The 12976-nt window shown below is 40.5% G+C and overlaps 1 protein-coding gene across 1 annotated transcript; it reads left to right on the top strand.

The window, feature by feature from the left end:
• Positions 1 to 18: 18 nt before the first annotated feature.
• On the top strand, positions 19 to 10566 carry SAAL1 (serum amyloid A like 1). Its single transcript, XM_009635436.2, has 11 exons — positions 19 to 131; positions 1450 to 1533; positions 4062 to 4141; positions 4534 to 4593; positions 4850 to 4965; positions 6044 to 6227; positions 6494 to 6576; positions 6712 to 6900; positions 7705 to 7901; positions 8407 to 8499; positions 9057 to 10566. The coding sequence occupies exons 1-11, from the start codon at positions 87 to 89 to the stop codon at positions 9147 to 9149; spliced, it is 1224 nt and encodes a 407-aa protein (XP_009633731.1). The 5' UTR covers positions 19 to 86; the 3' UTR covers positions 9150 to 10566.
• The last annotated feature ends 2410 nt before the right edge of the window (positions 10567 to 12976 follow it).

The following is a 12976-nucleotide window of genomic DNA, read 5'->3' as shown; positions in this document are numbered from 1 at the left end:
TCCCAGTTTTCTCTCAGGTCATCAGCCCCGAGAAGGCGGAGCCCACCGCGAGCCCCGAGGGGATCCAGACTGAACTGGACGAAGAGATGGAGAATGATATTTGCAAAGTGTGGGACATGTCGATGGACGAGGTAGGAGTGACACGCGGGAGTCGGACCTCGAGGGGGGTTCACAGCTACCGGCAGCTCCTGCCCTGTTTCCACTACCGAGCCTGTTCAAAACTCTGGCAGCGGGAGAAGGCGCGGAGTTAAGCGGGCTCGGTCAGCTTTCTGATTTCGAGGGCAATTGCTTATTCCCTGGTTTGGCTGGCGGTGTCCCGTGAGACAGTAGGCAGGGCGCGTGAGGTGAATTGGCATCAAGCGGGCTCATCGCGACGGCTGCTTTTCAAGATGAGCAAGTGCTTTGTGTGCACACTTAGGCCTGGCACTAGTTTGCAGAAGCAGGCCTTCTGTCGCATCCTGGCTGCTGGATGCCGGCCTGCTGTTTGAGAATAAAAGCAGAGCTGTGTGTGAAGGTAAAAGAAGCAAGGTGGTCTGCCAGACCTTCCCCCAGCCGTCTAATTGATCCTGTGATGCTAGTGCTTAGGGTCAGCTGGCATAAATGGGGCCGTATTCACACGCTGGTTTTCTCTATCATGTGCAGGAGTTGAACCAAAGCTCAGACTGTACCTTATCTGTAGCTGAAGTTAATTCAGGTGCATAGCCTGTATGTTCAGCAGTTTGATTGTGGAAATCATATTGATGCCGTCTCTAAATAGTCATATTTTCCTCTAGCAACTGTGAGGCATCCTGCTAGTAAGCATAGTTTTCTCTGGTAGGTAAACGACCTTTTAAACTTTAGCTACAGACTCACAATGGCAATCTAATGTAACTTTTTGGTATTTTTCTCAACATTCTCAAATGCTGGAACAAATTCTCAAGTAAGAGAGATATGTATATATTTTAATTATTATTATTTTATTCCCTGTGTCTTTGTTTGATATTTTAAATAAACATGTGTCCTTTACTCCTAAATAGAGGACAAATCTTACGGTTTAATGTTGTAAAATGAGGTGGAGATTTCCTTTTTTGTATGATCTGATCAAGTGCTAATGGTAATCCTTTGGGGTTTTTTTGTATGGATGGATGACATCACTATCTGAAAACATGGTATTTACTGAGTTCTGACTTAGTGTCTCTGACCCTCTGTTGAGACCAAGAGCAAAAGAAACAAAATGCTACTTTTTGGCTCATTGTATAGCAAATGACTGGTGTCTTGAATCACTACAGGGGCTTGCTGATCTTCTTTCATTGGAAATCAAGGATTGTTGGTATTAACTGTTGGGAAGTAGCTGATCTTGTGTAGTGAGTTTGACATTTCTGATCCAATCCTCATGCTGTGAGAAAAGGTTTGATTTTGCATTTGGAAAGTGTAGAAGTCCATGTACTTCTCCATTCATTTTCTCCACAGGATGTTGCTTTGTTTCTTCAGGAGTTCAATGCCCCCGATATATTCATGGGAGTTTTTGCCAAGTCAAAATGTCCTCGCCTTACTGTAAGTATGGGCTGTCAAAAAGCTGTTCCATATTAATAGCAATAGTAGATAGCTTTGTATGTGCATTTGCACATATCTCTCTCCTCTTCCCATTGCATGTTTGAGTAGGCTAGGGGAATGAGGAGAAAAAACATCAAATTTTAAAATGCTTTTTCACCGTGTTTTTCTTATGGTCTGATCAGTAAGTATTTCAGTGATGCTGAAGCTGATATATGCCATTATTGATGAAGGACTAAGTTTATCAAACCTAGCTATAAGGCTTGTTATAAAAAACAGTAAGGACTGGCTGTAGTGGGTTGACCTTGGCTGGATGCCAGGTGCCCACCAACTTTCTTTATTACTCACCCTCCTCAGCTGGACAGGGGAGAGAAAATAAAACAAAAGGCTCATGGGTCAAGATAAGGACAGGGAGGTCACTTGGCAATTGCAATCATGGGCAGAACAGGCTCTACTTGGGGGAATTAATTAAATTTATTACCAATCAAATCAGGGTAGGATAATGAGAAATAAAACCAAATCTGAAAATACCTTCCCCCCACCCCTCCCTTCTTCCCAGGCTCAACTTCACCCCAAAATTCTCTACCTCCTCCTCCTGAGTGGTGCAGAGGGGTGGGGAATGGAGGTTGCAGTCAGTTCATCACATTTTGTCTCTGCTGCTCCTTCCTCCTTGCCCTCTTTCCATGCTCCAGCATGGGGTCCTCCCACAGGAGACAGTCCTTCATGAACATCTAACGTGAGTCCTTCCCACAGGCTGCAGTTCTCCAAGGTCTGCTCCAGTGTGGATCCCTCCCATGGGTGCAGTCCTTCAGGAACAGACTGCTCCTGCGTGGGTCCCCCGCAGGATCACAATTCATGCCAGCAAACCTGCCCCAGCCTGGGCTCCTCTCCACAGGTCCTGCCAGGAGCCTGCTCCAGCGCGGGCTTCCCACACGGTCACAGCCTCCTTCAGGTGCATCCACCTGTGTGGGGTCCTCCCCAGCATGCAGGTGGAGATCTGCTCCACCGTGGGCCTCCATGGGCTGCAGGGGGACAGCCTGCCTCACCATGGTCTTCACCAGGGGCTGTGGAGGAATCTCTGCTCCTGTGCCTGGAGCACCTCCTCCCCCTCCTGCACTGACCTTGGTGTCCGCAGGGTTGTTCCTTTCACTTATTCTCACTCCTGTCTTTGGCTGCTGTTGCACAGTTTTTTCCCATTCTGAAGGTGTTATCACAGAGACGCTACTGTCATCGCTGATGGGCTCAGCCTTGGCCAGTGGTGGGTCTGTCTTGGAGATGGCTGGCATTGGCTCTGTTGGACATGGGGGAAACTTCTGGCACCTTCTCACAGAAGCTACCTCTGCCCCCCACCTCTGTCCCCCTGCTACCAAAACCTTGCCACGCAAACTCAATACCACTGGCTTTTTTTTCCTCATTACTTGTTTCATGATTATTGAACAGAAATGGCCATGAATTGGTTTAGTCAGACCTATAAAAGTAATGTTAGCAGTTAGGAACTGTTAAGACGCCAGTACTTAATACTTTTGGTTTTTTCCTCCCCCTTTTTTTGATGTCATTGTTTTGCAGCTTGTATTATACAGTACACTGGCATTTAGGATTTAAGATAGGGTTTTGAAAGGTAATCAGTGTTAGTATAATTCCCCTTTCTCTGAAGTTACCAGAAGCTTTACTTCAGAAGATGAGTAGAGACATGTAAGGCTTTGAAAGCTCAGTGCTTTGTCTTATGAAAGTGCAACCAAAATTTGGAAGGCAGTGCAAATCAGCTGTCACAGCTACCTTCTTGAAATAGTGGCTGCTAGAGTGTCTGCTGTTATTTAGCAGAGGTAATAGAATGTTAATTAAAAAAGATAACCCTGGGTGGTGGGGGTTGGTTTCCAACTTGAAGTTGCTGAAAGTGAGCAATTCTCAGAACATTCTTTGTTAGCACCACCAGTCACCTGCAGGTGTTTCAGAGCTCTCACAGTCTCTTTTGTAGGAGCATGCATCCTTTTAATGACTGTCTAGGCATGAGTATCCTAATGGGGTGCACTATTTTTGGTTGGTTTGGGTTTTTTTTTTGGTTGGTTGTTTTTCTTTAAATCTCTGCAATCAGAAAATGGGCTTTGCTGGAAGCTTGTATTAAGACCCCTTTCTTTTGGGAGAAAGTGAATATCTGTGAGGATTACACTTACGCGGTGGTAGTTTTTGTTCTCAGGACTCTTCACTGCTTTAATAATAGGGATGCCAGATTAGCTTCAAAACAGTATACATAGAATATGCAAGCAAAGTTGATTTCAAGATATATTTGCTGTTATGGAACACCTTAACACCAAAATACCGGAATAGTTCCTGTCATAGTGTATTTTAGACCAGTCTAATAGCACCCTATAGAAAACGTCTGTATCTCTGTCTTGAAATTGGTGCATCATAAGAAATTGGAATTCAAACTGGAAAACATCTTTGAACCTTTCTTACTTTTGCCTTATGGCTGTGGAAATGAAATTGTGAACTATGTTGCAGTTGATTCATTATACTGTGTTTTGACTTTCCAGGAAATCTGTGTGGGAATATTGGGAAATATGGCCTGTTTCCAAGACATATGCATGTCCATCAGTAAAGATGAGAATCTTGGGTAAGTGCATATGTGCTTTATACATGCATGAGTACTGCTTTTCTGCACTCAAAATCATGACATGTATGTTACAGAAGGAACTACGTTTGCCTGCCATGCCTCATCTTCATTCACACATTTTTGGCTGACCATAGTTGTGGGGGAAGTTTCACCACAATGAGGGTGGTGAAACACTGGAACAGGTTGCCCAGAGAGGTGGTAGATGCCCCATCCCTGGAAACAGTGAAGGTCAGGTGGGGCTCTGAGCACCCTGCTCTAGCTGAAGATGTCCTGGCTCACAGCGGGGGGGTGGGGGAGTGGGTAGGGTAGCTGGTGTTTAAAAGTCCCTTCCAACTCAAACCATTTTATGATTCTATGATTTATTAATCTGATCTTGCATTTTCTCCTTAAAGCCAAGTGTTACTGCAACGTTTGTGTGATTCAGACTCTCCAACTCTTCTGGAAACTAGCAGGTAGGAGATTACAGAAATTAATACATCATTAGTGTAGTTCTGCTATGTTCTGAGGCCTGGGAAGAAAATTGACAAGTGGGCACACTATTTTATTATCCTCTCATCCTGTTGTCCTTTCCACATTGTTCTGGAATTGATTTGATGTGAACTAGATTCCTGTTTCTGTCACGTTTTTCTCATTGTTTTGGATTTACACTTGTACAGCTAAAATAAATGAATTGGCTTCCAGTTTGTTTAATGGGCAATTCTTGTCTAGGTTGTTGTTAACTTGCCTCTCCCAGCCTGAGGTGGCCAATGTCTGGGTTGAGAGAATCCGAGAAAACCCTTCTGTGTATGACTGTGTCTGCTTTATCATGTCCAGCTCTACAAATGGTAAGTTGCCAAAATGAGCTGGAAATTAGTGGGTGTTTACAGAAACAAACACGAACTGGAGTATGCAGTTTCAAAGACAGATATTTTCAACTGGGAGTACAGAATTTCTTTAAAATAAAGTAAACCTCATGAATTTAAAGGACAGCAAAATAAACTTGTCCCGCCTTTGCAGGTTTATAAATATATTTAAAACCAACCAGAAAAGCACCTGTAGAGGAAGAAGAAAGCTCGGGGGGGGGGGAATGAAAATAAGTCTAATAGAAGAAATTGTTATTTGGCATGGTAAAGGAAAGGACAGGACATAGTCCTCATTCAGGGATATACATATGTCATTTTTTATCCTTGAAACAAGACCTCACTTAACATTTTTTTCAAATCAAATGCATATTTTCCATTTTTAAAAGTACCATACTTGAGGAATGTGAACTGGAGGAATGGTTCAGTTACTCTGAACGGCAGCAGAATACTGCAAAGGCTTCGGCTATGCAGTCAGAGGTACACAAATCTCTTAGCACTAACTTAGCAAAAACCACATTAAGCACCTAATCATAGAAATATTTTGACCAGCATTTATTTTTCACATCCAACTCAATTGTAACAGCAGTTACCATTTGTCTAGGAATCCTAATAATTTAGCTTTTTCAATTTGGTTGGGTTTTGTTTGTTTTTTTTTTAAAATCACAAATCTACTTAACTAAAATGCAGATTGGCAGGCATAAGGTTAGCAGAAAACGGCATATTTAGGGACAAATCTTGGAAAGTTTTACTTCAGAAGCAGAAGTTACAACTTTTCAGGAACCTGAAGTCTCTTTGCAGAATGAAGTTCCTGCTTTATAAATGGCATGATAAGGTAGAAGGTATCTGTGGGCTTTCCAGCAGTCCCTATTTATCAAACTCTTCACCTGATCTGTGCCACAAAAAGGAAGTAAACATAGCAACCATTAGCAGGTTGTGAACAAAACTAATGTATTTCAGTGCTGAATTTACTCTGAGTCCTTCTATATATTAACATTTTGTGAGCTAATTTTTGCTCTTTGTTTTTAGACTTGTTGAAATTTGTACATTCTCTCTTGTGCAGTTGAATTGCTGGTAAAAGTGGGTGAAGTGGTGGACAAACTCTTTGACCTAGATGAAGAGCTAATGTTAAACTGGATTAAAAATGGCACTTGTCGGTCTGTGGGACCATCTGTAGATGATTCCCCTGAAGAACTTCCAGATTTTAAGATTGTGCCTTGTATACTTGAAGCAGCCAAACAAGTCCGGTATGTGAGATTTCTTTTCGGTTTCATGGCTGGGGAGACTCCTTGTTAAGGCCTGTGCCTGAAAATCTTGATTGCGGTGGGATCTGCATAGTTTGACAGATCATTAGAATGCATTTCCCTGTACTCATCATTTGAAATGAGTCAACTAGTGTGTTAGCAAAGAGAGTGGCAGGGATTGCTGATAGTCTGCGTATCCCAAACACGCAGAATATAAACTCAGTAATCAGATCTTTAATTTGTCTTTGGTTTTTGTTTGTTCTGTGTAGATCTGACAATCCGGAAGGACTTGATGTTTATATGCATATTTTGCAGCTCCTGACCACAGTGGATGAGGGTATTCAGGCTATCGGTAAGACACTTGAATTGCTACATATAAGAATGGCGGCAATTTCTAGATCATCAGATATTTAATGGGGAGAAAAATAATTTGTGTACCGAGATTAAATTTGATGGGTTGGTGGGTTCTCTCTCTTTCTTTCTCAAGTGCAGGCTCCTGATGGAGGAAAAGAGACTTGGAGTTTGCTTTATGACCTTGTTTGCCATGAACTTTGCCAGCCAGACGATCCACCGATCATTGTGCAGGAGCAGAAGACTGTATTGGCTTCTATTTTGTCCGTGCTGTCTGCTATGTTTGCTTCACAGACAGAACAAGAATACACCAAGATGAGGAAAAGCAAGTTGTGCTTTTTTTTTTCTGGTGTTATGTTTTTTTTTAACATTACTTTCACGATGGACTTTACGTATGTGGGGTGAAAGGTGGTTAATTTATTACTGTTTACTAGAGATGAGTTCAGAACACAGAATTCAGTTACATGTTTGAATGCAGTAAGGCTCTTTACTGGTGACTCTAAAAATCACAGCTAGCTCAAAGTTCAGTTACTGGGTATCTCTGAAGAGTTACAGGAATAGAATCTACAGATTCTGTTCAGTCTTCTCCATTGGGTGAATTAATGAAAATTGCAGAATTCATCTTTGCTAAAATACAAGGCCTTTATAGTAATTTTTTTTAGTAGAGGGAGATTCTGCACTTATTTAAGTCCATCTTTATCACTTGTTACTTTTCAATCCATTGACGAGTCTTTAGAATTAAAAGCCTATCTTGGGAATGTGAGCCAGGGTCATCTGCAGCAGAAAGACGCTGTATCGGTTTGGTTTATCAGGTAGGATTATCTGGATGAAAATTTAACATACCAGCTGCTCTGAGTTACTACTAGAGACATTTTCCTTCTCATAATCCTTACCACTGGCGCATACTTTTTATAGATACAGGTTAGCTTGCAGAAAAAATGGTTTGGGTTTTCTACTACACTTCCATTTGCTTCTTCAAAAGTCTTTGATAAAACACAACACTGTCAGAATATACATTCCTATAGCTTTTGTATAAAATCTTGCGGTGTGTTTCAAAATTCTAATGCCATGGGAAGATGGGGAAAAATTTTCAATGTCAAACTTCCATTTTCCTGTTACTTTATATTAGATATGCCTCTGATTGGGAGCTTGATTCGTATCTTGCAATACATGGAGGATTGTGGGAAGAGATCTGTTGATAACTCAAAGGAGACTGAACAACAAGAGACTGGAAGGGCTGATCTGAACGAGGAAGATTTCCATTTAAAAATTTTGAAGGATATTTGCTGTGAATTACTTTCCAATATGCTTCAAGAACTGACCAAGGTAAGAATAAATAAAATGCTAAGAAGGATTTCTGCAGGGTAGGTAAGAAAAAAGACATTACTATTAATGTGGGCATTTTCCTGTCCAAGTGAAGTTGCATACCGGAAATTCATTAGAGAATCAGTCAGAAGGTGTGTAGCAACATGTGTGTTGGATGGCAGGGACACAATGAGCTGTACGCCTTCAAGGCCAAGATTCTGTGTGATAAATTCCCTAGGTGTATGTTGCCATTTCTTTTAAATGAAAGCCAATGAGTGTCAATATATAAACTCACCTTCTCAGCTGGACTTATTTGTTATGAGAGCATTCAGATTAAGAGACTTGTGTATGAGCTTTCACACCTTTTTGTATTAGCTACATCTGGCATTCTCTGAGAACTGTAAATTCTGCTTGTTTTACCCATTTTTGAGAACAGAGTACATAGTGTAGACACTGTGTGTACAATTTTGTGTTTGTTCTTTCAAGAACTGTTCACGACATGCTTGTTGTATTTCTTATTTTCCAGGAAAATACATTAGAAGGACTACACCAGGGACATTTAAATGAACAGACATGTTCCTGTGCATTTCAGAACCTCTTGCCTCTGTATTTTGCATCAGTGAGTATATGACAAGGTCTTTAACGTAGCTGAAAAAATACTTGTTGGGTGGCAAGACCTTTCAGAATCAGATGCAGAGGTAGGACAGAATTGCTCAGACACAGCTAATATGCCATTCTAGCCACTCTTACTCTCTCTGCCTCTTCTGGCTTGCTTTAACCAGAGCTTTGCCTACATCATCAGCTGATATAAGGGTCAAACTGTGCTGAAATGAATGGATGTCTGCAAATTTATGCTAGCTGAAAATTTGTCCTGTGCATTTTTATAGAATAATTATTCTAAATATTTTTCATAGGGAGCTTTTCTTTGTGTACTTTTAAATAATAAAATAAGAGTTTGGGGAAGGTGATAATGTTTCAAAATCTACACCTACTGAAATTGTGGGGTTTAAGAGGAAGGTATCTCCTGTGGAGCATTTTCCATTATTCTTTGCTGTGGCTGCTGTTGGTGGGAAGGTATAGGACTAGAAAGAACCCCTATACCAAGTGTAAGAATTCTCTGTGCTGTGCAAGGTTGTTTTTTTTTTCTTTTTGTGTGTTTTTGCAATTTATTTCCAGGTGGAGAGTTTTCTTGAAGTTTTGCGTGAGGCTGATCAGACACTTGCTGACAATCTAGAAAAACGTTTCCCAAGCCTGAAGGTTCATGCCTAAGAATGTACATGAAATATTTCCCTTCTTTGGAATGAAGATTTTTGACTGTTTCATCACAGTGTTGCAGAAATCAAGACTTCAGTAAATGCAGGAGAATGAGGCAACCTCCTTATCAACAGGTGGCTTTTAAGACATATTCCAGGTAGCCCTGATTAACCTAGGGTTAATCTAGTCTGCATGGGGAAGGAAATTACTGTAAATTCAGTTCTGCATCTTCCATCCTGCTTACTCTGGTGATGAGAGACTGTTGATTTCTAATTGCTCTTCTGAGGAATGGTGTTCTTTGAATAACTCTTGATTCTATGCTTTTCAACTTAAGTTGAAACAGCAAAATGAATGAAGTGCACTGAGTAGTTTTTTTAACATGATGCTGGTTTCTTCCAAGTTGCTGTTGGCAAAAGGAGGATTGATGAGTAGGAAATCCCAGATGTCCTCTACTTAAGGACCTTCAAGCACCTGATAAAAACAAAGTTAAATTACACAGAATTGTTTGGGGGTTTTTGTTTGGTTTTTTTTTTTTTTTTCTCTTTTAGGTCGTATCAATACCTTGACCACTTCTTACATTGAAGCCACTTTCTTCTACACTGCAGCTCTGAGTTGCGGCATCTGGGCCCTGTGCAGTTTAAAGGATTTGTGAATATGGTTACCAGTGGTCTATGCTGCAGCTTCCAACCATTGCAGCTGGTTACCCAGAGTTAGAATTGTAGGGCAGGTTTGGATTTTTAATCCGTGGCATACTTGCAAACTTTCTGCTTTTTTTAAAGCAGTCTGTATTTCAGTTTACGAATGTAACATGTATCAGAGAGTTCTTGCCTCATACGTGTGTCTTATGAATTATCTGCGAATGACATTAGAAATGCCACATTAGCCTTGTTTTTTCAGGGGAGCTTAAGGCGTTTGGTCACCTGCAGCAAATACAGTCTACAGTCTTCTAAAAATCCCACTTCTAATTGTATTATGTTTTAACTGCATTAGATTTTTAGATCACTTGCTTGTAGGCAGTGTGGAAAATATTTTCTGTGTCTGAAAAGACAGTATAGCAACACATCAACTTGCTGTTTCTATAAATGAGAGTGGAAAATAGTTGGTCTTTTTTTTAGGTTTGGAGAATGGGAACCAGAGCATAAAGAATAACTTAATACCATATACACATTCCCTGGCTCTCCAGGTTTTTGCAGACTTTAAGTATTGTGCTGAGCCATGTTTTGTTTGCCCTGAGTTACCTGTACATGTGGTAAAATACAGTATGTGTATATGTATATAGCCTTTTCATCCAAACTTCCAGTTTTCAAGAATAGCGCAATTTAATCATTCGCTTGGGCTGCCAGCAGCATCTTCGTTGTTGGCAGGGGATTTAGAATTACGAACATCTGACTTGTGTCACCAAAAAGAATTGCTGTGGTTTCTATCGATTTTTGTATGCTATGTTTATTGGAGAAAACTGGCAACTGTGAATAGGATGACAGCATTTTTCATACTACTTTGACAGTTTTGGGATATTTTCTTAAACCTCCAGATTTGTAATAAAGTTTCTTTTAAAAAAAAAAAAAAAACAAACCTGTATGCTTTCCTTCATTCTAAGTGTCAATTAAATTTGTTTTCTGGGGCACTGGAAATGTCTGTTACTCTCAAGTATGTAATTTGTAAGAGGAAAATTGAACTGCTTCGTAATGTTGATGTCCAGTAAGATATGTTGTTCTTCATTGAATATTCATTTTAACTCTCACTTTCTTTGCTTAGTTATTTTTATGGTCTGGAAGTTAATGTCTCTCTCATCCAGTTGTTAACATCTTTCTGAGCTTAGTTTGCCCGCAGGTGTATGATAAGTAACTTTATGGTAGTCCACTGTAGTTAAGAATTATTTCTGATTTGTGCCTCAAAATTTGTGGTAGTTGTTGAAGTTTTGCAGTAGTTGTTTAACATAATGTACAAAAAAGCTGAGACAAGATATTTTGTTTCATATTGTTCCTTCTTTTTGATACACAAGTATCCAGAACTGGCTGATTAATTGTTAAATGTGGTATCACTAATTACAATGAGTAAGTGAGATAGATCATTTCCTTGGTATAGTTATTGCCTAAGTGGGATGGTATCTAATGCCTGTCACGTGGTAGAAAAAATTGCCGATATCAGTAAGTGGGAAACCAACTCGGTCCCATCCTTCTGCTCTTCTGCAATAGAAGAAGCTGTAGAAATGGGGCCATCAGCCTTGCTTCCACAGAATGATGATTCAAGTATGCTGGTAATTTTTATCCTTGATAAACATGGTGGAGACCGAATTCCCCCTTTCCCCACCAAACAGCTGCTCTTGTGCAGTCTGTGCTGCGTGGCTGGGGCCGCACTGTCGTTGGGAGCAAAAGGCTGGTGCCAACTTGAATGCAAGATCAATGTGCGATGGCTTTGGCATTCCGGTGTGGAAGAAACTATTTGTGGAAACGGGTGAATGATATGTTTGGAAGTGGTGCACATGTGTTTCATCATCTTGCCAGCAGGGATCTCCCTTAGTCTGTGCTTCATGAACATCATTTGTCTGGGTTTTTTTGGCGGTGTTGGGTTTTTTGGGGGGGAGGGTGGGGTGGGGTTGCGGGGGGTTTCTTGGTTTTGGTTTGTTTTTCTTTTGGTTCCCTCTCCTTGCTTTGACAGTGGCTGGCAAGCCAGATCTCTCTGGGCTCATTGATTCCAAATGTATATTTATCTGTACAGGCAGGCAAGCAGCTTTCTTCCAGACCAAAGATCTGATTACATCCATAACATCCTCCTTTGGGGGAAAAAAAAAGAGAAGTACTTGTCACTGCTTTGTGCAGAGCTCTGAACAAAAAGCGGGTATCTGAAGCATTGAACTAAAGTAATAGGAATACGGTCCGGCTTGGACAGAGCTGGATGTAAATTTGTGGCATGAGCACACCTAGAAAATAGAGGTAGAAATCAGACTGGAAGGCCTTAAATTAGACTTAATAGATCCATATAATAATTTAATTCAAAGACAGGATTCTAACATTCTTTTGACTCAAAGTTTCATGTACATTTGGCATCTTTATCCCACATAGTAACTTCTTCCTGATGGGACAAGGAAACATAAAACCAAAGAAATTTGGTATGTGGAGAAAAAAATCAATGATACTAGACTGCTTCATCTGCTCCCTTGATGGTGCGAGGAGATTTTTGTGGCTCTTCGTATCCTAATGCTTGCCCAGTATTTGTGTTGCAAACCTGCCCTTTCTGGTAGACTAAACCATAAAACCTAATGTGCTGGGAAGTTCTTTTCTATGCTTCTCCATATTCAGATCACTCTGCTTTATTAATTCATTGTCATTACATGTTTAGTTCGTATTTTCTTATAACTGCTACAGTGATTCCTTTGTAAGGTTATGTGTTGTTAGGATTGACTCTTAGAACTACCTTTGGCTGTAACTAAGCTGAATGCAAAAAAAAACCCAAACCAATCTTTATTTGTCATTCAACCATCTTCATAGTTTATGATGCCAGTATGAAAAGGTAGGGGTATGTTACTGGGTTTTTGTTTGTTTTGAAAATCCATGCTCTTTCCCATTAGCCTTGGATTATTTTGGCTGTTACTGAGAGTTACAAAAGCAGCAGTGTCTCTGTTTTTCACTTGAGACTTTGCTTTTGTTTCTAGAGTGGAACCTATTGGTCACAGCAGTTCCTTAGCATATCCTTTATTTTTCCCTCAAAATTAAATGTTGTCTGTTTTTTTTCCTTTTTAATGCTTCCTATTTGCTGTGTTGTTGTTGTTATAGATGGTGATGATGATGAAATTAATGTGCTCTGCCAAACTCAGTGAGAAAGGAAGAACCTGCTACACCTGG

Source organism: Egretta garzetta, unplaced genomic scaffold (assembly GCF_000687185.1).
Source record: "Egretta garzetta isolate BGI_Z169 unplaced genomic scaffold, ASM68718v1 scaffold133, whole genome shotgun sequence".
Classification (NCBI taxonomy): Eukaryota; Metazoa; Chordata; class Aves; order Pelecaniformes; family Ardeidae; genus Egretta; species Egretta garzetta.
This window is presented reverse-complemented; position numbering and strand designations above follow the sequence as displayed.